At 48.1% G+C, this 27,362-nt stretch overlaps 1 protein-coding gene across 4 annotated transcripts; it reads left to right on the top strand.

Moving 5' to 3' along the window:
* The first annotated feature begins 133 nt into the window (after positions 1–133).
* FAM204A (family with sequence similarity 204 member A) lies at positions 134–27,362 on the top strand. 4 transcript variants are annotated; one of them, XM_075533869.1, is made up of 9 exons: positions 139–585; positions 938–1,058; positions 4,845–5,083; positions 5,583–5,670; positions 5,819–5,849; positions 6,015–6,114; positions 8,611–8,700; positions 23,160–23,266; positions 23,565–27,362. In XM_075533869.1, the coding sequence occupies exons 3-9, from the start codon at positions 4,850–4,852 to the stop codon at positions 23,614–23,616; spliced, it is 702 nt and encodes a 233-aa protein (XP_075389984.1). In that variant the 5' UTR covers positions 139–585; positions 938–1,058; positions 4,845–4,849; the 3' UTR covers positions 23,617–27,362. The 4 variants fall into 4 exon arrangements, with proteins under 4 accessions (XP_075389986.1, XP_075389984.1, XP_075389982.1 ...); XM_075533867.1 differs by having other exon boundaries at positions 834–1,058; positions 23,565–27,361; XM_075533871.1 differs by lacking the exon at positions 938–1,058 and having other exon boundaries at positions 134–585.

Genomic DNA, 27,362 nt, shown 5'->3' with positions numbered 1-27,362 from the left:
AGAGAGGCATTTCGCAAATCGCCCCGCCCCCATCACTGCCCCATCCACGTAGTTGATTGGCGTCGCAGTGGTTTTCCCGGGCGCCCCCTCCTCCCCGGGTCTAACCCAGGGCCCGGCACGCGAACGCGGCCCGGGGCCTGGTCCAGGGTGGACGACGGACACGGAAGGACAGAGGGCGTGAAACGTTCCCAGAAGGACCAAGGGCGGGTTCGCAGCGAGCATCCATCCAGGTACAGAACTCAGTTGAAAGCCTACGCCAGCGCCTTTTTCACGCAGATGCAAAGCACAGGGAAGGGAGAAAGATCAAAAGTCTTCAAAGACGTTCAATGGAAAGGAGGAAATGAGAGGGAAAGAGAGATGAGAGGAGAGAGGAGAAAGAGAGAAAAGAGAAGAGAAGAGGAGAGAGAAGGAAGAAAAAAAAGAGTAGGCTCCTTTCCTGTGATTCAGAAACCGTGGCTCGGCCGGTTGCCACGGCGACACTCCGGCCAGAAAGGCGCGCGCCCATTGGCTGAGAGGTCGGAGCCAATGAGAAGCTGGGATGTTACGGGGTCTCAAGATGGCTGCCGGGAGGCCGCTTCCTGAACGGTGAGTCCGGCGTGTGGCAAGACGGATTTGGGGGTGGCTGCGGCTCCGATTGCGGCGTGGTGGGCGTAGGGGGGTCCAGCGCGAGCAGGACACAGAAATAGAAGGTGGCTTCACGGCCGCTCCGCTTCGTCGCCCAAGAGCGGCCTAGGGAAGTCGCCGGCCGGGGACCCGGGGCATCGGTGGGGCTGGCCTCCGGAGGCCGTCGCGGCATCTCCCCCCAACCCCCCACGGGTTTCTGTCTCACCCAGCCCGGGGGCGAGGGCCGAGGAGGCGCGCCAGGACCGGGAAACAGGCTCCTGTGTGCAACAACTGCATCCCGGGAAATAGCCGTGCTTTCTGGACCTGCCCGCAGGCTACAGCCCTACGGCGCCCAGGGCCCGGAGACTCGGCGCTTCTTCTCGTTTGGGGACTGGAGTGGGCTCTGCTGCCAGGGGACCCACGGGACTCCAGCGGCGGCCGCCCAGCAGGAAAAGGTATGCCCTGTTTTAGAGCCGGCACCTTGCCGTCTTGAGTTCTCTTACCAGGGCGTCCGATTTCGAATGAGCCTTCAAATGCTCTTGGTGAATTGCGGATCTTTCCGTGGTCTGGGGAAGTGTTTTCTTTCCACTTCTCCGTGTCTTGACGAAGCACACAGCATTCTTAGTAACGAGAACATATGCGTACATGCAAAACCCCTCTTAATAGCTTCGTCTGCATGGTCAGATTTTAAGTTAAAGGCCTGTGTACTTTGTACGCCTGCTTCGAGAAAAGGAGATACACCTGCTTTATAAAAGTAAACAGAACATTTGCGTTAATGTTGATGACACATGTGTAAAGATATTTTAATTAAGGAGCTAACCCAAGTCACAGAAACTTGATAATGGGGCACCATGCTTTAACAGGATCTTCTGATTGGTGGGTGATAGTTTACGATTAGGATGCAAATAGGATTCATGACAGGTCAGGTCAGGTTCACATTTCTGTGATTACTGCAGTTTGAATCAGAATATGGGAAATCCTGCTTCCTATGGTAAAAATGGAGTTCATCTTGGTGGGATGCTGGAAATAGGAGACAAGTTTCCACTGAGCTGCTCAGTTTATGTCTTTGAGGTCTTGTTTATTGAGCAGCTGCTTAGTTTTCCAGAAAATACGAATTATAACTCAAGGCTTTGTGTGACTTTGATGTATGTGGCTGAACTTCGTTTCATATGTCTCTCTCCATACTGAAAAGGCGAAGAAAATGTTATTTTTAGCCAGATTTCAACAAATGTAAAATTGCAGGCTAGCGTCATTCTTCAGACCCATTCTTAGTCTTTGTCTCAGAGAATATAGTATTATTTAAGGACAAAAACAACACTGTCCTGTAAAGCTTATTGTTTAAATTCATCAAACTCACTGCCATCAAGTCTGTTCTACTCATAGCAGCCCTGTAGGACCTACTAGAGCTGCCCCGATATGTTTTCGAGATAACTAAATCTTGCTCTCTTGGCGTGGCTGGTGGTTTCAAGTTGCTGGCAGGCACTATTATTGTAGAATAAAGGAATGGATGCATCGGGCAAGTAGGTTACCTCATGTGTAAAAGAAGAATAGAAGTAAGTCCTGCTCAGAAGGGTCACTGTGGCATTAATGACAGACCACAGCTTGTCATGTTGTATCTGCTTTGCTTCTGTTTCTGCTGCTTCTGTCTTCTGACCACCATTGGAGTCGTCCGTCCTTGTCTCCAGCGCATCAGGCAGGCCCTCAAGTGCACTGTCCCACCCACAGCTACTCACCTTGACTCCTGCTGCTAAGCAGAGGAGAGAAACCTCATCTAGGGGCTCTATCGGTAGTGCCGAGACCAGGGGAGGAGGGGTGGCTGCAGCAAGGAGTGCGATAGCTGGGCATTTGGGGTATGTGCTCATTCAGATGACCAACACTTTAGAGTGCTGCGTGACATCGCAGAGCTCATCTCATCAAAACCCTCGATTGTCTGCCTTCTGAGCGGAGACCCAGAGAAAGGCCGTGCCTTGCCACCGTCCCATGGCTCCGGACTAGAAACCAGCCTTATGACGTCTCACGTCTGTGCTCTCCCCTCCAACCCCGTGGTGGTCACGCTTTCCACAACTGAACTAGACAACGAAACCCACTGCCGGCCCATCAATGCCCACTCACCCTCCCCTTTTATTATAATTTGATATCATCGGTACTATGTTATGAGAGATGGTGCCACCAACTATATTCACTAATATTTGCTCTCTTTAAAACCCCTAATCCACTACTGGTGTAACTATTCCAATTTATAGTGACTGGTAGGTCAGAGCAGAATTGCCCCATAGAGTCTCCAAGGCTATAACTATACAGATTTACAGATGTGGCAGGGGATTACAGAGGGACTGGTGAGTTTGAACCACCAACCTGTTAGATCAGCAGCCGAGTGCTTTAATCATTGTACAACTACGGCTCTTTATTAAAGAGGAGGTCTGTGACTGCTTAGTAGCCAGGATGGCGAGGCTCCGTCTCACCTGCTTTGGGCATGTTAGCAGGAGGGACCAGCACCTGAAGAAGGATTTCAGGCTTGTAAAGTAGTAGGTCAGCGACACAGAGCAGATGGAGTGACAGCGTGGCTGCAACAATGGCCCAAACACGCCAACGAGGGCGAGGATGGTGCAGGAGCAGGCAGTATTTGGTTCTGTGGAGCGGGACTGAGGTGATGGCATCTAACAACAACAATAACTACCAGTCAGAGTGTGTCATAAACAGGAAGTGTAGGATGTTGCTTCACCAAATGAAAAGGCCCCTCATGAAGAGGTAGGCTATCCTGTCTCATTGGGAGAAAAATAAATTATGTCGGGCTTTTTGAATATTGAAATTAGCTTAGAGACCTCCATTACTATCTTCATGAAATGTTGTCAAACCTTCGATTAGGAACCACTGAAGTGTGTCCTGCTCGCCTTGCCGCGCTGCTAGCTGCCCAAGTGTGCTAAATGGTGACTCTGGTTGGCTTTCAAGGGCAAAAGAAACCCTGCCCATTCAGACCAGGATGATACATAAATGCTTTCAGTTCAGAGCAAATTGTGTCAGCTCTGGACGAAAGGTGTGTTCTGCATTGGGCACAGCACACTGAATGCTTTTTGTAGAATAATTGTGAACAGAATAAAGCTTAACTCCAGGGATGGAAGAGGTAGGAAATGAAGAAGAAGGTGATAAACCATAGCGCCAAAAAAAAGTCCAAACCAGGGATTCTCCATCATTTCAGCCTTCTTTGGGGTCAACGAGGAAATGAAAAATTATTTGGATTATAAATGAAACAGTAGAAATCCTGGGCCTATTAGCACGTAGACAGTTATGCAGACCTGGCTGTAACCCACCTGAAAACAGTAAGTCTCTGTCTGTTTCTCTAGCCTTCCACAGCCCTTCACAAATGGCTGTCATCGCTTAGAATCCGTTTTCACCACATTTAAAGGGTAATGTGGAAATATCTGCTTTAAAATAAAGGACTGCAACTTGAAAGGTGTGGAGGGAGAGGGACTTCAAAAAAAAAGAGATTCACCCCGTCACTGTCCCCTCCCTCAGATCAAGACACCAACTAGGAAACCCATGGTTGACTTCGCTATACTGTAAACAGAAAGGCAGTATTTTAAATATCAGCGCCCTAACGAGCAGAGCCCTTAAGCAGCCACTCCCGTCGGCTGATTCACAGTGGAGTGAGTGACTGCACTTCTTTGTGTCCCAGGGGCCACTGGGTTGCCAGCGGTTTTTTTTTTTTTTTGGTTACTTGTTTAAATCACAGACGACTTGGACATCACTCTGAAGGCTTTCAGGAACTGAGTTCAGAAGCATACCATATTTGAATTTTGCCTACTCTTAGGGGTTTGCAACTGAATTCGTGTTTTTTAAGTGACTTGGGGGGTTTCTTGAGAAACATAGGAGAGATGATCGCGCGGGCAGTGCAGTCTTGGAACCCACGGGGGCGGCTCTGCCTTTTCCTATAAGGTCACCAAGAGTCAGAATGGACTTGATGACTCTGTGTGGTGTGGGTGTGATGTTGAGCTGTTAACCTCAAAGTCTGCAAGGTTTTGCAGCTCCAAGAGCAGCTCCACAGGAGAAAGGTGAGGCTGTCTGCTCCTATGAAGACTTCAGGTCTTGTAGACTCTGGAGCAGTTCCATTCTTCATGCCCCTCGGAGTTGTAATTAAGTAATTAACTCAGTAGCAGTGAATCTGGGGGGATTGCTTAATGTTTTAAAAATTCTTTTTGTGTGGTTACTTTATATGTCTACATTTCTGTTTTTCCTTATTGAAGACAAGATGTGGAGTGGGTTACTACCACCTGGCCTACATGAAAGTGATGTTGACTCAAATTCTGAAGACGAAGCCACCCCAGAACCGTCCGGACTTCATGTACAGGAAGTGAATGAGGAGCAGATGTCTAGAAATGCCACAGTCTCAGACTTACCGACAGATGGGCCAAAGACTGAAGCAGAGGCAAACAGAAATGCATGTGAAGAGTGTCCTTCCGGGATTTCCTTAAATATGTGGAATGTAGGTCTCCTCGGGTGTGCTTGTGCGCATGTCTGCCGTGGTCAGAAAGTCTGAGTTCTTGGGAGAGGAGAGGTGGAGAAAATGCCCTTAGAACACGTCCACTGTTTGGGGCATCCGTTGTCCACCAGTGGCCACTTCAGTGACTGCTCTCAGTGTTTTTTTGCTAATGGAAGGACTGAGGAAGGCACAGTGGGATTCACTCCTGTGCCTGTCTAGAGGGCGGCGGCCTTTCTGACTTGCTGTTAGCCTGTGCTTATTCATATACGTCATTGGACTTTAATCTCAGACGATCACCAGACTAACTGAAACAGTGGAGACACAACCACAGGGGGTGAGCATCTCGGAGAGCCGAGTTCCTCAGGAACAGAATGACTTTCCTTGAAGTGCGACCTTAGTGGACATGAGGATATTGATATTTAGCAAGTTTTTCTTTTTTCCTGAATGCATTCTTTGCTTCAAAATGTATATGCATCTCAATTCCTCCCCCACTTTTATGCAGAAATTTCAAGAATTGCAGAAAAAGCATACAGAACAGAAAACCTCAACCTCAAGATTCCGGAGGAAAAGAGGAAGACGCTCCAGGAAAGGTGACAATTTTAATTTAATTGTCAGTCACGCAGGCATTCATATTAGCCAAAATTGAGGACAGTAATTTTTCAACAAAAAAAAACCCCAAACCTATAATTTTGAAGTAATGGAATACACGAGTATTAACAATTTGTGACTTCTTTTCAGGTAAATTGAAGAATGAAGAAGCATCTCAAAGGTGAGTCGCATTTTTATTACTTACCTAGACCAGGCAGTGTGTGAAATTCATACAGATGAACCATATACCAACAAAACAGTTTGAATATAAGACCTAGTAATCCATTAGAAGCAGTCAAATAAAAATGAGACATTTTGTATAAAAGTATCGTCTCTCTTTCTCCAGTGAACAGTTCCCAAATGAAACGAAGTGGAAGGAGCTCACTCAGTACTTTGGGGTCAATGATAGGTTTGATCCCCCTGTAAAAAAGAAAAATGTGGACAAGGTAAGATCTGTTGTATTGTGTAGTAGAGTAGCCAGGGGGATGTGTGTATGAGCAGGCTTGCCTATGGGCCTTAACTTCATTAATAAATTCCACTAAAAGAATCTACTGCATGCTAAGCCGGATGCTAAGTACCAATGATTGTATTTGTGAACCTGATGGAGATAAGCAATAGACAAGTAAGTCTGTGTTACCAATCAATCCTAAGCCACTTACTTAACTAAGTCTGTGTTATAAATCAATCCTAAGCCACCAAGCAAGAAAAAAAAAAAAAAAAGACATTCCCTAGGTAGTCCAGGAAGACCTTTGTTAGAACGGGTGAAGTCTCGGACCTGAAGGAGCGAGGACAGCAGCGTAGGACAAAAGCCATGTGCGGGAAGGTGTCTTGGTGGTCCTGTTTTGTGTGGTGAACATGAAGAAAAGAGGGGCCCCTCGGACATGGCAATGGATAGGATTATGTGCAGAGGTGGCTGATTCGTTTGGGGAAGGAGATGATTCTTGGGAATAGGATGGAGAAGCAGGGCAAGTGCAGATGTTTTCTGAGGTGGGTCGTGGAAGATTGTAGAAAGAATACATGAGGGGCCTTCAGAAAGTTCATGGAGTAATGGGATGAAAAGATAATGGAATTTTTCCATGAGCCTTTGAAGCCCCTCATACATGTCTCTGGTTCCCTTCCCCTTGACTCTTACCCCCTTGGCCTCCACTCGATTAGGAGGTTGAGTTATAATGGCTAAGAGGGAAAGCGATGGCTTGAAAGTGTTTGGAAAACTAGAAGAGACATGAACCGGCCTCAAATGTGGAAAAATGCTTTTAAATTCCTTTTTCCACCAACTTTTTGAAGCTCTTAAAGAACAACTTCTTAGGAAATGGGGGAACTTTGAGGGCAGAGTTGAGTTTGACAGACAGTGTTGCATGAAGCAAGTGAATTGAGTACTTGGGTTTCTCAGCTATTGCTGGGACACTTGAATGTTGATGGTCACCTTGGGGTTGGGGTGGCGATAACGATGTTGGAAAAATTTGTTAAACTCAGAAGTTACCTGCGGAACAAGTAGAACTGCCCCTGTGGGCTTCTGAGGCTATAGGTCTCTATGGAAGTAAATAGCCGTACCTTTGTGTTGTTACTTAGGTCGGTGGTGCCCAAACTTTACCCTGCACCAGAATCCTCTGGATCGCTGCTCCCACTCATGAGTTTGTGTCTCTAGCGTGTTCTCAGCATGAGAACCAAGTGGCCTGAGTGTGTGACTGGAAAAGATCGATGCTGGTTGCAGTCTTGTGGGGGAGAGGATCTGAGGACAAAGAGTAGAAAAGGGGCAGTAGACTGAGGCCAGGATTCTGAGGGTTGAGTGAACGAAGGTCTAAGCTCCCGAAGGCTCAGTGGGAAGAGACCTGTGGATCTGCCCAGGGATGGGGGATGAGCATGAGGAGAAACTCACTGGGCAGCAGCCCTCTCTGATGCTTCACGGGGCTGTGTCTCCACAGTCTTTTTAGGCCCACCGTGCTGTGATGGTTTTTCACATCAACAAAGACTGCAGGAACAAGGTTTCTCTAATGCACAGTAGAGAAAGAGACAGAATAGTGTGGTGTGGAATGCAGGCTCTGGAGAACCGGGATGCTGGATTCACACTGCTAGTTTCCTGGGCCTGCTGTGCTTTTTAAGAACAGATGCGCATTTTCTCCTAGTTTGGGAGCATGCTCGCACTCCCTCTGTCAGCGCCAGGGAAAGATCCCCCTCATTCCTTTTCACTTCTGGTGGCCAGGGGTGCTTGCTAGGCTTCTCGACAGCCTCACATGCTGTTGTCCCCGTGTGTCCTGCCTTCAGGTTTGGCCTTCCATTTTCTGTACCACTCAGAAGGGACTAGATCCAGGGGGACTTCTTAGATGGCATCTTCAAGGAAAGTGATTTCCCCCAAACAGCACATTCAAAAATTCTTTGGAAAAACGGAGTTAGAAGATGGAATTTTTTTCCAGGAGCTTTTTTTAAAGCCCCCAGGTATACAGGGAGCAGGGTTAGGATTTCAGCCGTCGTCCATTTCACACCCCGTCTCCCATGGGAGCAGGAAGGAGGGCGGGCGGGCAGGACACAAGTCCATTCATAGCCCATGTAATGATGGCCGTGCCCCTTCTCCAGGATAGCATTGCTGCGTTGTGCAGTTGGCAGGGGAGTAAGTGAGCCTTCTGGAACCCCTAAACTCAGGCCCCACACAGAGTAGGCACTCTGTAATTTGGAATGCTTGTTAACACTTCTTGATGTTCTTGAGGGAGAGTGGAGGCTTCTGAGTTAGTCTCAAGGACCTGGGTCGGGACCCCCTGCGTTTGTTCCAGAAGTTACCCGACCTCAGGCCAGCTAGTGAATGGCTGAGCCTTCCTCTGTGCGTCAGTGACTGGGGTGCTACCTTCCGGGTTTCTTGGTGTGAATGTGGCTTGCTCCGGTGACAGTCAGCGCAGGCGTTGGCTTGCCTGCCTTCCCGCCTTTCACTCGTAGCATCTCTCCCTCTCTAGTCGGGCCTGGAGAAGAGCATCGACCAGGCTGTGGGGGACTGCGATACCGAGAAGGCTGAGGAACTCAGCGACCAGCTGGCTACTCGGGAGGTGAGTGCATCTGATCGCACCCTGTTTGCATTTCTGCATGTGTGGAAGTGAATGGACAGTTCTTTTTATGATGGAGTAAACTCAATGTAAGCAGACCGTGGAGATGTTGTGGCTTCAGTTCCAGACCACTGCAACAAAGCAAGTATCACAATAAAGCAGGTGACTGGAGTATTTTTAGTTTCCCAGTGAATGGAGAAATTAATTATAGTTCACATTGTATTGCCATCTAGGAAGTGCCGTGGCAATATGAAAAAGTTTGAAGTTGTGTGGGAGTCACCAAAATGTGTCAGAGACACGAAGTGAGCCCAGGCAGTTGGAAAATCAGTGCTGAGAGTTCACCGTAGCATTGTCACAAACCTTTGAGAGAGGGGTGTGTGTGTGTGTGTGTGTGTGTGTGTGTGTGTGTGTGTGTGTGAGAGAGAGAGAGAGAGAGAGAGAGAGAGAGAGAGAGGAGAGAGAGCTGAAGTCGTCTGGGAAGCACAGGAAAGCACCGTGCAATAAAACGAGCTGGGACTGTATCGACCACTTTCATCTAAGATTTTCCTTTCTGTCCATTTTCTTCCATTTTATCTTGCTATTTACTTAGAAATGCTTAACTTTATTTTTTTTCTTTAATGTAAGGTGACCAGATGTCCCGCTTTTGGTGGGACAGTCCTGATTTTTAACAAGTTTTCCTGCATCCCATGGCATTTTTTAAAAGTCCTGATTTTTGGAAAGAATGCATTGCAAACTAGGGTATGAGTTTTATCAATGGTGTCCCGCTTTACCAATGTTAAAATCTGGTCACCTTGCTTGAATACCTTTATCTCATGTGACCTGAAACTTGCTGGAATAATCCGTGAGGGCTAGTCAACCCCACGTGACACCAATCCAAAGCTGGGGAGCGGCTGCAAAAACAGATGCCTCCACTTTATCCTGTATGAGGAGCCAAGCTCTGAATTGGCCAGGGTCAGTGAGGCAAGTTGTGTCTGAAAAGGGGGTGGTAGGCCACATCAGTTTGGGAACCTGTGTGCTAGACAATCCATCCTTTTTATTAGTTGCCTTTGAAAACAGAAAGTAAAGAATTTTTCTCTTTCTTCCTGTCTGCCTACCCCCACCCACCCACTCACTCAGCCCCTGCAGCCACTAATCTTTTGTCCCCATGAAATTGCTACTCTAGATCCTGGATACGCATGGCATCATTCCATATTTCATCTTCTGTGTAGGGCTCATTTGACTTACTCAGCAGCCTGTTTTCGGGGCTCATCCACGTGTCTCTGGTCGACTAGGCCTCCTTCCCCAGAGCAGCCCAGCCCCTTGTATTTATTTATCCCCTGCTCTGTTGGCGGACACCTGGGTTGTTTCCATCCCACCGCTGTCAAGAATGAGGGCTTTCCCTAGATGTCAGCTCCCCAGTTCCAACTTCGGCTACATCTTGCGCTTTCAGTTTGGCATTATTCCCTTTCACCTTTGAAGGAGCCATGCTTTCCCTTAGTTCATTGTTGGGAAAGCATTTCATTGTGCTAGTTAGAAAGCAGTTTCACTGTGAAACAGTGAATCCAGTGGGGTGCTGAAAGGCGCCGCCTACCCAGTAGAATCTGGGAGTTATATATTAACTTGTGTCTTCTTTAGAGTGGGGGAGACCGCAGCAGCATCGTTTCCCGACAACATTGTGCCCAAAGCTCACTTTGAAACGTCATTCCTCCGTAAACAGAGCACCTGCTGTTTGTGAGGACGTGGGCTATTTTGTCACTGGAAACTTAGGTCTTCATAGAAGTGCTGCTAGAAATAGTGTTTAAGTTTCTTGACTAGTGTGTTAGTCCGTGTTGACTAGAGAAACAAATTCATACACACGCATATGTGCATAAGAAAGACCTTTATATAGAAGAGCAATTGTATATTGAGAAGATATCCCAGCCCAGTCTAGATCAAGTCCATCAGTCCGATGTAGCCCATATGTCCGATACCAGCCTGTTAGTTCCTCTTCAGACTCACGCTAACACATGCAGTGACGTTGAACGCAGGAAGATCACAGGCCTGTGGGTGGGAAGGCTGGTGGATCCAGTGCAGTAGAAGCATCTCAGTACTGGCAGGTCTCCATGTGGCTCCTCCAGCTCCAGGGCTCTAGTGTAGCTCCATGGGTCTTGTCAGCAGGAATGTCTCACAGGGAGTGTGTATCTCCTTCTTGCCTCCAAATGATGTCATCGAGCTGTGACCTGATTGGCAGGCTAAACTCCACCCCTTCACTCTTAAATTTCAAGTGGACAAGAGATTATGTAACTACCACAACTAGCCTGCACGGAGAATTAACCCATGAGAGAGCAAAATTCTGTAAGTCTGTGAGGGGACCTTCAGAGAGTGTGTGGAAAGCTTTTTGAATGAAAAGATTATGGCATTGCCCCATGGGCGTTTTGAAGGCCCCTCGTGTGTACTCTCTGCGAGGAGAGCTGTGGAGCATTGAGAAGGAGCTGCTGCTGGTGCAGGCAGCCACCAGGGCAGCAGTTTGAACCCAGCGGCCACGCCGAGGAAGAACGAGGTAGCAACTGCTTCTGTACAGCTCTGTGTTTTAGGGTGGCGGAGTCCAGATCAACTGGACAGCAGCGGGTTTGGGATTTGGAGTGTGACCATGGCAACGTGAGAGAATGGTGTGGAGAGACATTGCTTGTGGAGGTGGAGAGACTCCAGTGACTGACTGCAAGGCTGAGGGCACCAGAGAACATGATGTTGGGTGGGAAGAAGCCGGCATGAAACTCGTCAGTGGAGCAGCCTCAGCTGCCAACTGAAAAGCAGTCGTTTCTTAGGAGGCTGCAGCTTTGGAAACCCTCTGGGGCCTTCCTGCCCCATCTGGCAGAGTTGCTGTGAGTCAGTGGTTTCTAACGCAGGGCCTGGGATGGGATGGGATGGGGTGGTGGGGTGGGGTGGGGTCACCACCAGACGCTCTGCCCACCAGTGCTTAGCAGTTAACTCCAGCCTGCACTGCCTTGCTCCTTGTCTCCGTGAGCTTCCCTTTCTCTCAGCTGTAGGAAGTTGCTCATCAAACAGACACACCTCTGCCCTCTTGGGCGCCGAGTGTGTGCTTCCTTGGAGGCCGATGGGCTCGAGCTCTTGTGTTGTGTTGTGTTTTGTCAGACTGCTTTTTTTAACATGGAAACGGAATAATACTATTGACTAGGTATTTTCCATTGACCCATGTGGGCGTGATCTCAAACAACGAAGCATTGTTACTCGCTGTCACAGTTTATAACAAATGGGAGCGCTTGCGATATACGTGCTATTCTGGCACTTCGAGGGAGAGTGAACATTTTTCTCAAGTGCTCTCTTTGCTTCCATATGAATATAATTCTTTGTTCTGGTAAAAAGAAATTAAATTTATTTCGTGTGGGATTAAAGAATTCTGATTAAAAGGAAAACAATCATTTGAGCCCCATTCTTTTCCCAAAGTGGAAAAACATCTGGGAAATGTTTGCTGTGCAGACCCGGACGTTCGAAAGCTACTGATGCCATGGTAGTTCGCATCCATGAAGAATAACTAAAGTAATCAAGACTGCATTCTTGAGTAAATACTTCAGTTCGCATTTTAATTTTTCCTCTTACCCCTCGATGCCCGTCACGGAGGGTGCGGGAGAGGGGATTTTGAGAAGGGGGTGCTTGTGAATTTGGGGCAGGATCCCTTTACGGATGAAGTGAATGCGGGAGGCGTCTGTTTGGAAACGAGATGCCTTGGGGTTTACCCCAGCACTGTGCTCTTTGCTGAGAAGCCGTGGCTGAGGCCTGCTGATAAAGCCGTTGCTCGGGGGCAAGATCCCAGAGTTGCCAGAGCCTTTTCTGACCTTAATATGTGGAACGAATTCGGGATGTTGAACATTCAGCCCGTGAAACCAGTAGGGCGGCGGAACCGTGTCCACACGTCGGTGCGGAAAAGGCAGGTCCTTGTCGCACAGGTCAAGCCAAAGGCCATCAGCGCTCTGCCGCCCCGGCACGGCGCCGCGTCCCTGACAGGGGGGACATGAAGCTGGGCGCGATCTGGTTGGGGGCACATCTTCCGTTCACCTGTTTGAATGCCAACAGCATCCAGTATTGTGGTTGCTTTGGGACTGCCTGCCTTTTGGAGAAATACTTAGTTGTTGACAACTAAGTCTTAGAGGAGACTGTAGAAAAATATACTTGGATTAAGTCATACTGCTGAAACTTTATAAATTTTGAACAAAAAGGAGCGCGCGCATGTGTGTGTGTGTGTGTGTGTGTGTGTGTGTGAAAAATCAAACTCTGTCATCAAGTCGATCCTGGCTTCTGGTGTCCCCTGTGGGTTTCCAAGGCTGCTTTTCTGCCTGCGTAGAAAGCCTCGTGTTTCCCTGGGGAGTGGCTGGAGGTTTGAACTGCTGAGGTTTCAGAACATGGCCCAATGCATAAGCACAGTGCCACCAGAGCTTGTGTGTGTGTGTGTGTGTGTGTGTGTGTGTGCGCGCGCGCGCGCGCACAGAATACATATATACATACATGCCCACACAGAGAGACATGCATGCACAAGTGGGGGTGTGTAATGGCATAAGTATTTGAGCACATATGTGGCTTATTAACCTCAGGCTGGAGCAGGAAGTACATTACATTCGTTGGTGGCAATTCTTGAAAATGCCATCCTCTGGTCCTGGGTCTCTCCTGACACATGGTCGTTACAATGCAGAGCAGAGCAATTTCTAGAAACATGTATTTTAAAATAAAACACCACACCTAGGTTCACCTGAGAAGGTTGCCTTTCGGCTGGATCTTACCTGGTGGAAAGAGGGTTTTTCACCAGGAACCTTCGCATTGACCTGCCTTGCGGAACAAACAGCTGGATTTGCGGGCACACCAGTGGGTCTCTCTCATGGAAGGAGCCACACCCACTTAAGCTTGACAGATTGTTAGCTGTACTGGGACGGATGGTGTCGGGGCAGTAGCGAAGAAGCAAGAGAGGTGGCTTGTGCGGTGGTATCTGAGCTTGCCTAGCTTCCGCCCATACATAGAGTGTGCGTCCTGTCCTGTAAGTGACACTCGGGGGGGGGGGGGGGCCCGTTGACAGCACCAAGTCCATACTTTGCCTGGTTTCCTTATCACCACTGTGCCCAGCCAGCAGAGTTCAGCCATGCTGTTCTTGGAGAATTTGAAGGGTATTAATATTTACATTTGATATATTTTTGTTGTAATCCACTATCATATTTGCTTGGGCCCCAAACCTTTGATTTTGAGAATGATATGATAAAATGTTTCCTATTTTAAATTTTCTTGAACGTTTAAATGAGAGCCTGAGGCCATGGCTGCAGTTCAGAGTGCTACTGAGCATAAGGTTTACTTAGCATCTAACTACGGAGTCACAAATATGAATAGTGGGAAAAGCGCCCCCATATTGTCATCTACACAGACACATAAACCAATACGCAAACGTTTTTCCCAGATGAATTAAGCAGAACTTAATTCTGTTAGAGTACTGAAAGTTTTGGGTTGTAAAGTTAATGTTGATATAATAATTTATTGGTATGTAAACGAAGAAGGTAGCTATGGCTCTTTAAAATAAAACAAACCCAAAGTTTAAATTGCTTTAGTTATATTCTAGTGAATTTAAAATGTTTCTTAAAATTTGAGCAAATTATTAATTTGCAGCTCAAACACTATTTTAGACCAATTTCTAAGACAACGTGGAGGCATTTTTATTGAAGAGGTATATGTACACATGAGAGTCAAGGGCAATGGTTCTCAACCTTCCTAATGCCATGACCCTTTAATACAGTTCCTCATGTTGTGGTGACCCCCCCCAACATAAGATTATTTTCATTGCTAATTAATAACTGTCATTTTGCTACTGTTATGAATTGTGTAACCCCCATGAAAGGGTCATTTGACCCCCCCCAAAGAGCTCATGACCCACAGGTTGAGAACCGCTGCTTCAGAGGAACAAAAAACCTCATCCTTCTGCAGAAGGACTGGTGGATTAGAACCATCAACCATAGGGTTAGCAGTCCAGTGCTTAAGTGACAGTACACCCAGAGCTCCCTACAAAGGACCAACATTACTATCTGTTTTCTCCATGCAAAAGAAATCTGAAGAGGACTTTCGCTTTTACAGAGAAGTGAAACTCGCTGTTTTGCAGAGAGCTTTTAAGAGGCAGCGCATATCCCGATCAGCCAGCGAGGTGTCTCCACAACTCTTTCCTGGGAGCTACACGCAGCAGCAGGCCCACCTGATTTTGACCTATATTCGAACTAGCGCTATATTCGGACTATTGTAGGTTTTGTTGTGTTGTTCGATTTGGGTTGGGAGGTGATGGGATCAGGGACTGATCAAATATTTCTCATAGACGGATTCAGTTGCTGCCTCACTTTGTGGTAGTTTGGCTTAAGAAAGGATTTGTAGGAGCATTGTGCAGACAGCCAGAAGGTTCACAGGAGCGAATCAAATCAGAAGCTAGATTTTTAACAAGATCCAGGTGATGCGCTTCTTATGAATCTTGTAGTTCTGATTCAGGCAATCTGGAGTGGAAATGCGAGTTCTCAGCCAGGGGTCAAACCAGAGTGAAGCAGTTGGAAGACCTGGGATTCACTGGCCCTCGGGTCAGAGGTCAGCATTTCCTGTCCAGATTACTGTTGGTCGGTATCTGCAGAAGCTGGTGGCTGCAGCACAGCCTTTCCTTTGGGTTAGTTTCATGTCGCTCTAAGTGGCCTGTTTGTCGTCTTGACTGAAGAGTGGCTTGGAAGCGCACATCCTCCCCAAAACCTGGAACCTCCCCAAATCACACAGACCCCACAGATTGACCTGTCAGCGTCCTGGGAGCCTCTGCGGACCGAGAATTCAGAATGGAGACGTGTTTGAATTTACGAACTGCAGTGAAAGATGATAACTTTAAAGTTATTTCCAGACTATGCTATTTTCAAAGCTGTGTATTTTTAGGAGGTGTTTGTGCACCAAACACACAAGCAAGAAAGCAAGCAGAAGTGCAAGACGTGGCGAAGTCAATCTGGTGACTTGAAACCCTTTATTCTGTCTTCTCTTGGGTTTTTTCCACAACTCTTTTCTTTGGGTAAAAATATCTTGACAACCATGTTTCCAAGGTAAAATGTGTTCTGTTCTGTGCCGAGCAGTGCACTCCAATTAGCTCGCTGTTCTCAGAATTTACACTGGAACCTGTGACCCGACCGAAGACTGGTAGGCACTTTCTCTTTTCTTAATTATGGCGATTTCTAGCCACCGAGGACTGTGTAAACAGTGCAAGTGCACGGAGTATTTGTGCGTACTTATTACAAACTCAAAATGAAATATCTCCACATTTGCTGGTTCTGGGGATGTGCTTTGAAAAATACTCTTTAATATCAGGTTGGGCTTAGAAAGCAAAAGGTGGTTTCAGGCTTATTTCCTGCAAAGTCTCCGGGCTGTCTAGTGAGAGATTTTATTTCCTGCTGTCAAAATGAAATACAGTAAAATTGTACTGCTGTACTTCTGTTTGTTTTTTTTTTCCCTTTCCCTCCCTCCCCTACCTCATCTCCCCCCTCCACCCACCCCCTCCCAGGGAGTAGAGTTTAGGACCATTCCTTTTCTTTGTGGAGTATTTCGCTGAAGGCGGTGGTAAGGAGGGCAGGCCCGGGATGGGGCAAAGGATCCCCCTGCAGCCTCCAGCCAGCTCCTGTGAGCACAGGCACTCGGCTCGGGGAGGGGCTCTGGGTCTGGTAAGGGCACCTCCCCGCAGATGAAGGGACCCGCTAGGGAACTGGTCGCCGGCCCACCTTTCCTCTGCCGGCCCTTTCCTGGCCGGTCCCATTAAATGATGGTTTTCCTTCCTGGAAGCCTGTTCTCCATAGTCCATAGAAGTAGTTTAATGGGTACCGGGGAGGACCGGTTAGGGGCCAGGGACCTTGAGTTCCTCTGCATCTGGCAAGACTGTCCTTGTGAGCGACGCAGCGTGGTGCCGCTCGGGAACCAGGCCCTGGCACCGGCCGATTTTCCCGGGCTGTGGGTGGGCCCGCCACCGCCGAGGCCGACCTGCAGGGCCAGGCCGGTGGGGCAGGGCCCCTGGGCACAGCCCGAGTAGGGGGCCACTCAGCGGCGCAGTGGCCGTGCCCTGGCCCGCGGGGAGAGAGATCCCCAAGCCAGGGCAGCCTTCCTTCTGGCGGCGGACGCTGTTGGGTCGCCGTTGGGTCGCCGCCGGCGGGGCTCCGCGGATCTCCTGGCTGGGGGATGCGCACTTTTAACCTTTGGGGTGTGATTGGACGATCACCTAGAAGGGCCGTCCTCCTGCGCGCTCTTAATTATGTTGATCTGTGCTTTTAACCAACCTTAAAAAAAGATTTCAGATGTTACAAGCCTCATTAAAGAGACAGACAAAGCACAGTTTATACTGTAGATTTTTTCTGCAGTTCAATTAATCAGCATGTTTTCTCTTTTAATTAAAACCATTTTAGTAAATTAAAGCCCACAGCAAAACACATATATAATTTGTTTGTAATTAGCTCTTAATTGGTGGTAGTTGAAGCTTAGCACCCTTGGTTTCTTTCTTCATGATTGCCATTTTATTAGCAGCCAGTCATTAATTAATCTTTTTCTAATTAGCTTATAAAACTGTTGATGGCACATTATTGTAAATGTGATTTTAAGTTCAAAGCTTGTTAATAAGCTTTCTTACTCAGAAGAACAGAGATAAAGAAATTGCTGAAAACAGGACTGCAGTTCTTTTTAAAACTGTCTTTCTTATGGGGACTAAGCGTCTCCCAGCTGATGGCTCCTGTTGCCATGCTTCCCTGAGAGGAGGGAGTTGCTGGAACAGGGATGCCTGTATCGGGACTCATTTCAACAGTGTAACATCTTTTCTCCCTCCTTGGGATTACATATCATTTGAAGCCATAATCGGCATCATTAAAACAGGTGTTAGGTAAACTCTTTCACTATGCAAAGTATGTGGATCCAAGGACATATTCTCATACTTCTTGGACCAAATGCATACACTGGGTAACTTGCCGGGTGGCCCCCATACGTGATTTCATATGGAATATATGTGCACACCTGGACACATGTACACATAAAAGTCCATAGCTTTTTGATGTGCTTTTAAAGCAAGCTTTCTTGGGTTATGCTTTGAAGCAGAAGCCATGATGCTCTGAGGGATATGAAATTGCCAGTATCAAGTCAAGTGATTGTGTGTACGCGCATGTGCAAAGATAGGACACACACCTATGCGGATCCACGCGTGTACCTTTTATTTTTCTTTTGTAAGTCATTTTATTGAGGGCTCGTACAACTCATCACAATCCATACATACATCCATTGATTGTGTCAAGCACATGTGTAAGCATGTACATTTTAAGATGACAGCACAATTAGGTAACGAAGAAAGGAAACTTGATTGCAAGTCAGTTCCAATGACTGGAGGGGGCCTGGCTTCGTTGCGGATTCCAGAAAGGGCTTGGGCCCCTCGGGTGTGGTTCGGGGCTCAGCCCAGAGCCGACGACCTGAATCTCCTTCGGCCCAGGTGCACACCAGATCTGAGGTACGGTTTGGGGCAAGCACACCTACCCCACCACCGCGTTCCTTCCTGCGGTGTGCGCACCACCATCTCCCAGACCGCCAGGCCTCTCTCCGGGCTGTTTACCACCGTTAGCACAAAGTTTGGAAAGCTCTTAAAAACACCCCAAAACAAAACAACACACCGCCTCCAACAGCGTTCATTACTGCCCGGAGGTGCTTTTTCGCTTGATTGTTGAACTTCGCATGCAGAGACATTTTCTGATGCCACGCAAGAGACACTAGAAAGGGATAGCTGACAAGGAAAAAATTAAAAATTGGATAAAAAGTAAATGAATAATGTCATATTACTAAAAAGATGAGAGGCTAATTTGTGCCGACTTTTTGCTAATTTTGTTCAAGCCTCAAAATGAGGAGCTGTCCCCCGGTCTGTGTCGCTCTGATGACAGTGCCAATGATCCATGAAATAAGCTGCCGCTGGCTTTGTTCTGATAAGAATGAACAAATCTCCACAACGTTCGGCTCCCAGAATCTCATTTTCATACTTGCATGCAGGCGAAAAGAAATAAGCTGTTTGCAGGCTTGATTAATCAGACATTGGAGGGGTTTTTGTCTCTTTGATCTCTTTCGTCTCCTAGGTAACTTGCTTGACATTAATGTTGAGCTTGAGTAAAGACAATCAGGAATTGTCGACCAAACTGATATAAAAATTAAAGACCTTAACACTTTAAGTGCTCCGGTAATGTTTCCGCTTCACTTCAGAAAACATCTGTTTTCATTTAATTAAAGAACAAAAGAGAATAGCATAAATATTTCTCATAGAGACCCATTATTCCATAAAAAGTTAAAGTATGATAATTGGTATTTTCGAATCACTGCCTTGAAAGTGCTCAAAAGGGAGGGAAACTTCATCAATCTGTGCTGGCCAGTAAATTTGCGACGAGTGAGGTGCTTGACGGAGTGGACGTGAGGTGTACTGCTGTGCTCCGCGGGGCTGTTTGGGGGTCAGATGCTGCCACTGATTGCCGGCTCACTTCCTCCTGGCAACGTTTGGCCAGGAAACCGAACTTTATTTGGCAAGTTTGGCTTTTAAAAACCTGTGCCCTATTACAGGGATGTGCCATTATATCTATTTTACAACCCGCCATGATTTACACGCGCTAAACCTGTAAAATTGAAAGGAATTAAAAAAATGTCGCCTTGCGTTTGCCGGGGGTTATGCAGCGGCTTGTACAAATCTTCCAAGTGGCTGCAGAGCTGAATGCCTCCGGGGTCCAGCCGGGCCGCTTCTCCAAGCAGCTAAAGCCCTTATCTTAAATCCACGCAAAGTACCATTAATCTTTTTGAAAGACCTTTTATGGCTTTTAATATATCCCAAATTAGAACATTTTACACCCTTGGTTCCTGAAATATGGTGATAAAAACCCTTTAGAGCTTAATTTTCCTTACCGCATGCTCTGACCAATTTGCAGTTCTTTGTGATAATGTTTAGACACCTTAATTAAAATGCAGCAAAATATTGGATGTTCTATATGGAAATGCTGATACTTTGCCTATGCATACGGGGGGCCCTCTGTACACACACACATATAAATATATATAGATTTTTTTTCTTTTGAAGACACTGCTTTTCAGACTGGGTTGCTATAGTTATCTGATGACCCGAAACAGTTTTTAATATAAAAACCATTGACCAAGCTTTTGTGATGTTTACACAGGGCATGGAGGTGCATTTTTCTCCCGGACAGAAGCAGAAGGGGTGTTCTCTGTGGCCTAGATTTGCGTTTTGTAGTAGCAAACCCCCACAGCACGATACTCGCTTCTGTTTGGGAGATGGGCTCATCATCCAGCCTGGGAAAAATGTATTGCTTCTCAACTGCCTCCTCTGTGGACGAGCTTAGCATCCCCTAGAATTGGGGGTTGGGCAGAGGCGCCATAATTTTCCTTTCTTCCCAGGAGTAAGTGAAACACCTTCATCATAAGCATGTGTAGGGCATGCAAAGGGATAGGACTTTTCATCACCAGCGGAGGCAAAACCATCTCTCCTGTGAAGTAAGCAGGCCAGGCTTGTATATGAGTGTGCCTTATAACCTGAGTCAGTGAGGAAGAAGGACCCGGGGTGCTGCCAGCTACCGAGGCCAATCGTGCCCTTCCTCAGTTCCTCTCAGTGCGCGGTCCCATGTATCAGGAGTGTGGGGCCTCCCTCTGCTCGGCCGAGGGCCAGGCCTTATCTCGGGCACTGCTGCTGGAGAACAATAGGCTCAACCAAGTCAGGACCAAGAGGTTCCTTCCAGTCCGGGCGCCGAGCTGTTGCTCTAGCTTTGCCTATCCCAAGGAAAACCTGGATGGAGGAGTTTCAATAGGTTCCAAGTGCACATGTCACTGAAGTCAGGGGGAACTGGAACCGCTATGTAAGGTGGAAACCTGTCCAAGCAGGAAAACCCAAAGGGTCCCCACCAAAGTGTGAGGTGGGAAAGTGGCAGAGTGGGCTCCAGCGCTCTGGCGCCGCCTGTCCCAGGTCTCACCGTGCGTCTTCTTGGACAAGTGTCAGGGAATCATTTGACGGACTGCTGCTAGGGGTTGTGTGGCAAAAGCAATTCAGGCCATTTTTGTGACTTGCCCAAGGTTGTAGGTTCCATTTAAATGTAAGATCAGCCAGCCGAGGAGAGGTTACATTATTCATAGGGACTTGTTGAACCTGTGACGTATAACAAACTTGCATTTGACATGTCATGGGTAGAAATGGAGACCTATACATAGACCGGATACAGACTCCTAGATGTTATCATGTGGGAGCTAGAAATGGGGCAGAGACTAAATATTCCATGTGACTGGAGCGAGCCATTTTGGATCTGAAACGCACACACTAGCAGGCGGTATCTGCTCACACACTGTCCGGCTGCTGCCCCCACCCCCAGCTGTGTGAGTAGTTCTGCCTAGTGAACTGTGAGCAGAGAGTGATTTAAAGCATTTAATGGCTGGGGTGAGCCCTTGCAGCCCCTTGTTCTGTCTTTGTGTCCCTCACAGTCACGCTGCTGGCACTGCCGGACGCAGCAGAGCCCCGCTACCCCAGAGAAGGGAAGCAGGGAGAGAATTGGGCTGTCGAGTGGGGGGTTTATTTGGCACCACAGCGTTGACTCGCCTAATCTGACAGGTGCTAACTTGATTCTCAGATTGACACGGAGTTTCTGGGCGGCCAGGAAAGCCACCATCGTGGGAAACTGGGCCACAGCATCCTCTGGAGTTTCAGCCCTTTGGGTCTCAGCTCATTGTAGTGGTTCTGGGTGTGAATGAACTTTCCCATGATTAAGAACAGGGACTGAAAAGAACCCTCAGCGATCTAGGCCCACTTCGAAACTGCTGCGTGGGACTGGCCCCTTGTGGAAGCCGGCCCTGGTTGGTTCAGTGCTGGCACCCCAGCACATGGCGCCCCAGTGGTATTTGTGGGATGGGTGTTGACTTAACAGCCGTAGGGTTCTAGTTTGGGAAGGACAGTGAGCTCTTTCCAGTCACCATCCGTCATTCTTCAGTGGCTGTCCTGTTGTCATAGACCAATGCTGCCAGGTGGTTCTCAGCTTGCTTCCTCCATTAGCTGCCTTCCTCTCTCTATATCAGCACTTCCCTGGGCTAGAAAGTCAGGTTTCTCTTGGCTCTGATGAACCGACTCTAGTCAGTGGTGGAGGGGTGACTGCAAGGTCAGCTGTTTGAACCCACTCCCTCTGCAGGAGAAAGAAGAGGCCGCCTGCTTCCGTAAAGACAGAGGCAGTTCATTCTACTCTGGCCCTAGGATGTTGGGAGTGAGAATCGGCTCGATGGCAGTGAGTGTGGTTTGGGGGAGCCCCGGGCTTGTTTACTCCGTATCTGGTGCTCCCTGAAGGAGACTGCTCTCCGAGGCCTGCCGACAGTGCCAACGAGCTTGCCCACCCTCACCGCCCTCATTGCCTGCCTGCCTGCCTTCCTGCCTAGGAAGCTCTTTGCTCCTTCCTGGCCTTTGTGCTGGGGAGCAGAGCCCCATAGCCCCAGCTTTAAAATGTTGGCTTCCGAGGGCCTTCCAGGTCATTTCTTGCCTTTCAAGACTGTCTGCCCTTGAATGCAGGGGCAGAAGCGGCTAGGGACACCCAGAAGTGGCTTTTAGCCTTTGATGTTTAAACTGGGTCTGAACAGATATGTTAGAACTGCCCATGTGGATGGGCATTTTAAAAGGAAGCCCACAGAAGCCCAAGAGACTGTGCCTGGCTGAGCTGCGGCTGCTGCCTGTGGGACTCTGCAGCTGAGGGCTGCAGCCGAAGAGCGGGAACCCGCATGATGGCTAGAGACCAAGGGGCCGTGGGCAGCCAGAGAGCAAAGTTGATGTGGGGTTGAGGACTTCCAGGAGGAGGCATTCACTTGGATGAATGGACAAGGGCTGGCAGAGGCCACGCGGAGGTCCGGGGTCCCGGTGCCCAGCCTCTCCCTCTGAGCACCCCTCTCTTTCTGCCCTCAGTGAATTCAAAGCGTTCGGTCAGCCATACTGAAAGTGCATTGATGGAGGAGTAATTAGCTTTCCATGTTTTATTAATCACGTCTATAACTGCCAATCAGAGCTCCTGATGAGCAGGCGATAACTGGGTGACCATACTGAGTTGCTGTAATTCTAGCCCAGAGCAAAGGCACTTGATGTCTCTGTCAGTCTGTGCCTCCTTATCAGGGGTGAGTTCCCGTTCAGCCCACTGACATGCTGCCAGGGTCTCGTAACTACCTTTGTGGACCCTCGGGGCTTCCATCTGGGAAGCAGTGTCGCCCAGGAGGCTGGTCCAGCTGGGGCGAGGGGCCTTGGTGGGAAGGAAGGGACAGAGGGGCCAACCTTACAGACACATTGTGCTTCGGTTTTATAATTACAACTTCGGATTTGTAGGCATGGTCTTCTTATCCACAGGTTCCCAAGCATTTGCTCTGTAATTTCTGTGTTCATTGGAAGATTGGTGTTCACATTGGTTTTCCTCCTTTCCAATTCTTAGCTTGGTGTTAAAATTGCCAAAGCAATCGCCTGCCACAACTTTGTGAAAGCCAAAAAGGAAGCAGAGAATTCACAGGCGGTTCGCAAAAAGAAGAAGCTGGCGTGGGGGTAAGTCGGAGCTTTGGCGTCGTGATCGATGAGTGTCATGTGGGTCCCAGAGACCCTGCTAACCCCCCTGGTGGCAGCGCCTCGTGTGTCCTTTGATCCATTTTGTCCCTTAGATCTGGGGATTTTTTGTCAGATTTAACTGGGCTGGCCCCTCTCCTGAGGCTCGATGTTGGTTTTGTAATTGTCCTGTTGGGAGATGTTTCCTTTGGCTTAGCTTTGGGCACTCCCCAGACCTGCCACTTTAGCCAAAACTGCTTTGTTTTCAAAACACATCGAGACTTGTGCTCTTCATTTTCAGATTTGAAGCCAAGAAGAGATGGGAGACCAAGAGCAACATGGGGTATATGTGACTTGCCAGAGAGCTTCCAGGGCTCCTCGATGCCCCGGAGCGATGTGCTTGTTTGTGCTGAAGAACACTGGGACGCTGGCAGAAGGGGACAGCTAAGCGTGACATTTGGGAGCTTTGTTATCCAGCCTCTGCAACCTCTTTCTAAGGCGCTTGATCCCTTCTGCAGCAGAGCCTTCTGGGCCTGGCTCAAGATCATCGAGCGACTCCCGGCGAAGTGAGGGGATGACATCGGCCCACGGTGTCGCCTCTCCTTCGCTTTCATGTCGGTGTGGGATTTGGCCACATTTCTTCTGGAACTTGGCTCTTCGGGGGGGGGTATTTGTGTACAGTGGATTGGTCCTAAGCGCTGTGAAAGTCTCACTGATCCTGCCTTTGCCCATGACTTTAATCACCTTAGCACCATTATAAAGGTAATTATTGATTCTTGCCTGGGAGATGGTAGAGCTGATATTTCACAGTTACATGGTGAAAGCACATTTTGTGTACTGTCAGATAAACTATTTCAATAAAAAATAATGTAAGACCAGTATCTGGAGGACGATTTAGATTCCACTCTGCCTGCAAGTGTCTCCTTCAATCTCCCTCTCAGCCGTGTCATTCTTTGACAAAATGGTCCCTAGAAGAGAGAATGGTGTAATTGTATGAAACTGACAGCTTTCACTCGGGCCAGTGTCACTTTGAGCCTTCTAAGAACATAGTCTCATTCTTTCCCGTCTTCCCGGTTCGTCTATTAGCGACTCATCAGGACAAAGGCAGGATCAGTGCTGAACTACTGCTGGGCAGTAGTGGCCATGAGATGTGCATGCCGTCAGCTGGACACTGGTTCCTGTGTCAGGCCTGGGCCTCTGGCACTGCCCAGTGCCCAATCTGGGGCTGAAAGCAGTGCTGCAGTACACCTCCCGTCCCCCACCTTCCTCAGAGGTTCTGTTGGCCAGTTGCCCAATCTAAGCTCTTTCTGGGGGCTAACGCCACCAGGACATAGAAAATGAGCCATGACGACAATCATTGGGATGATTTTGTTAGTTTCTGACTTGGCTGATGGTACAAGCATGCTTTATGATGGTATGTTCTAGAAAACCCAAACCAACCCCACTGCCATCGTGTTGGTGCCAACCATGGCAACCCGAGAGAACAGGCCAGAAATGCCCCTGAGTTTCCCAAACCATAACTCTACTGAGCAAAAACCCCGTCTCTTCCAGGGAGTAGCTGGTGGTTTCAAACTGCTGACCTTGCAGTTAACAGCACAGTGCATAAGCACGACACCACCAGGGCTCTAGAATAAGTGAATAAATACACCAGCAAAGCTCATCTTCTTTGTACTGGGTTGAGAAAAGCTGGCATCGCTAATGCAAAATGTAAGGTAAATTGTGTGTCAACAGAATTTGCCATCCCAAGGTACCCGGATGGAACATGGTCAGATCATGTCTTGTGCCGTAGTAGTCCCTGTGCTGTGTGGCTGATAGAACACTGCACTGTGTGCCCACAACACGCCGTTTCAAACATCTGTAGAAGATAAGCTGAGAGTGTCGGAGCCCTTCGGCCGAAAGGCCCATGGAAGCGGAACGCCCACTGCCCATCCAGAGATCTGGTCGGAAGCCCGTAAACATGCCCTCTTGGAGCAGGCGGGTGATTCTTGCAGAGAGGCCCCCAGCAGGGTCTGATATAGGGAGCTCCCAACCAGAAGGCCACTGGGAAGCTCTTCAGCCTGCCCAGTGCCCTCCTCTGGACCCTCTGGTAGAGCAACTAACTGGCTATTACATCAGCCCTCTTTGGGGCATTGTTTGTGCAAAGTCAAGAAGCTTTTAGGGAAGGCTCAGGACTGGAGGATGCTGAGTACTGGGGGAGGAGGGAGAGGCGCTGCTGCTGGGCTGTCTGGGCCAGTTTCACCAGCTGGGATGGGGGAGTAGACATTTTGCTCATGAGGGCAGGGAGATGGGACAGTATTTCCTAGACTGCTAGTGTTGCTCAGAGTGCCCTTCTAATTCCGGGTACCGGGAAGCCCAGGTTCTTTTTGAGTCAGTACTAACTGTGTCTCTAAAGCTTGGGCATGCATGTGCCCTATCCCCAGAGTGCCCGAGTGAGGCCAGTGACGAGGACAGCAGCACTTAATGTTCACCGAGACGAGTGGGATCCGGGCCAGCTGTGTGGCACTATTGGAACCGTGATTTACTGCCAAGTCCTCGAGGCAAAAACAACTTACTGGAGCACAGTAACTGTGAGCTTTATAGCACTAGTTCTGAGAAGCGAGTCGGTGGTACATTTTTGTTTGGCAGCCCTTAGGAGGTTTCTGGTTTTCAACAGAGCATTCTATTTCTTTCACCAAAAGGAGAGTTGGAATACATAATCTCAGGTTTGCTATAATTAGTTCTGATGACAGTTAAATACCTCGCCAAGACTGTAAATCAGTAGTTAAACGGGTTTCTGTAACTGATTGTAAATCTCCAGCCGGTGTGTTAAGCACACTGCCATTTCCCCCTCAGACAGACAGAGGGGAGAGACAGATGATGTGTTACCTGAACTTTGACTAGCAGCTTACATCGTCATGTCTGAAGTCTGCTGATTTCTTTGAGACCTTTTGCCTAAAATGTTATCTTGGAAAGATTGTAATGATTGTAAAGATTCTGCTGAAGAATGTTCTTTAATTCTCAAGCTAGGGAATTCTCTGTAAAATGTCTGAATTCTTTGCTAAAGATACCATTTTGTAAGAAATGCTTATAGAAAAGTTGATGTGTAGAGATCTAAATACAGGCATGTACATATGTAAATATATTTATATACGATGAGAGGGAAATAGATGTATGTACATATATTTATGGGTTTAGTATTGAAGAAACAGACAGTGGGCCCCTACTCGAGTACTCCCTCAATGCAAGAACACTTTGATCTAATAATTCAGCAGTCTGAGGTACTCACCTTCCCAAAACGAAGCGGGTGCATAAGCAAATGTGAAGAAAGCTGATGGCGCCCGGCTATCAAAAGGTGTCGCATCTGGGGTCTTAAAGGCTTGAAGGTAAACAAGAGGCCATCTAGCTGAGAAACAATAAAGCCCACGTGGAAGAAGCACATCAGCCTGCGTGATCATGAGGTGTTGAAGGGATCAGGCATCAAAGAACAAAAAATCATATCACTGTGAATGAGGGGGTGTGCAGAGTGGGGACCCAAAGCCTATCTGCAGGCAACTGGACATCCTCTTATAGAGAGGTCACGGGGAGGAGACAGGCCAGTCAGGGAGCAGTGTAGCAACAATGAAACATACAACATTCCTCTAGTTCCTAAATACTTCCTCCACCCCACTATCACGATCCCAATTCTACCTTACAAATCCGGCTGGACCGGAGGATGTGCACTGGTACAGATAGGAACTGGAAACACGGGGAATCAGGACAGATGAACCCCTTGGGACCAGTGGATGGATGGATTGTGGTAAGAGTTGTACGAGCCCCCAATAAAATGATTTAAAAAAAAAAAAAAAGAATGGTGATACTGGGAGGGTGGAGGGAAGGGGGAAACAGATTACAAGGGTCTACATTATAACCTCTTCCATGAGAGACGAACAGTGGAGAAGTGGGTGAAGGCCCGTCGGACATTGTAAGATATGACAAAATAATAATTGATAAATTATCAAGGGTACATGGGGGAGGGAAACGAGCAGTACCAGGGGCTCAAACAGCAAAGGTTTTGAGAATGATGAGGGCAACAGAAGTACACATGGGCTTGACACAATGGATGTATGTGTGGATTGTGATA

This window comes from Tenrec ecaudatus, chromosome 16 (genome assembly GCF_050624435.1).
Source record: "Tenrec ecaudatus isolate mTenEca1 chromosome 16, mTenEca1.hap1, whole genome shotgun sequence".
NCBI classification, from domain to species: domain Eukaryota; kingdom Metazoa; phylum Chordata; class Mammalia; order Afrosoricida; family Tenrecidae; genus Tenrec; species Tenrec ecaudatus.
Note: the sequence above shows the minus strand (reverse complement) of the source record. Positions and strands in the feature narration are given on the sequence as shown.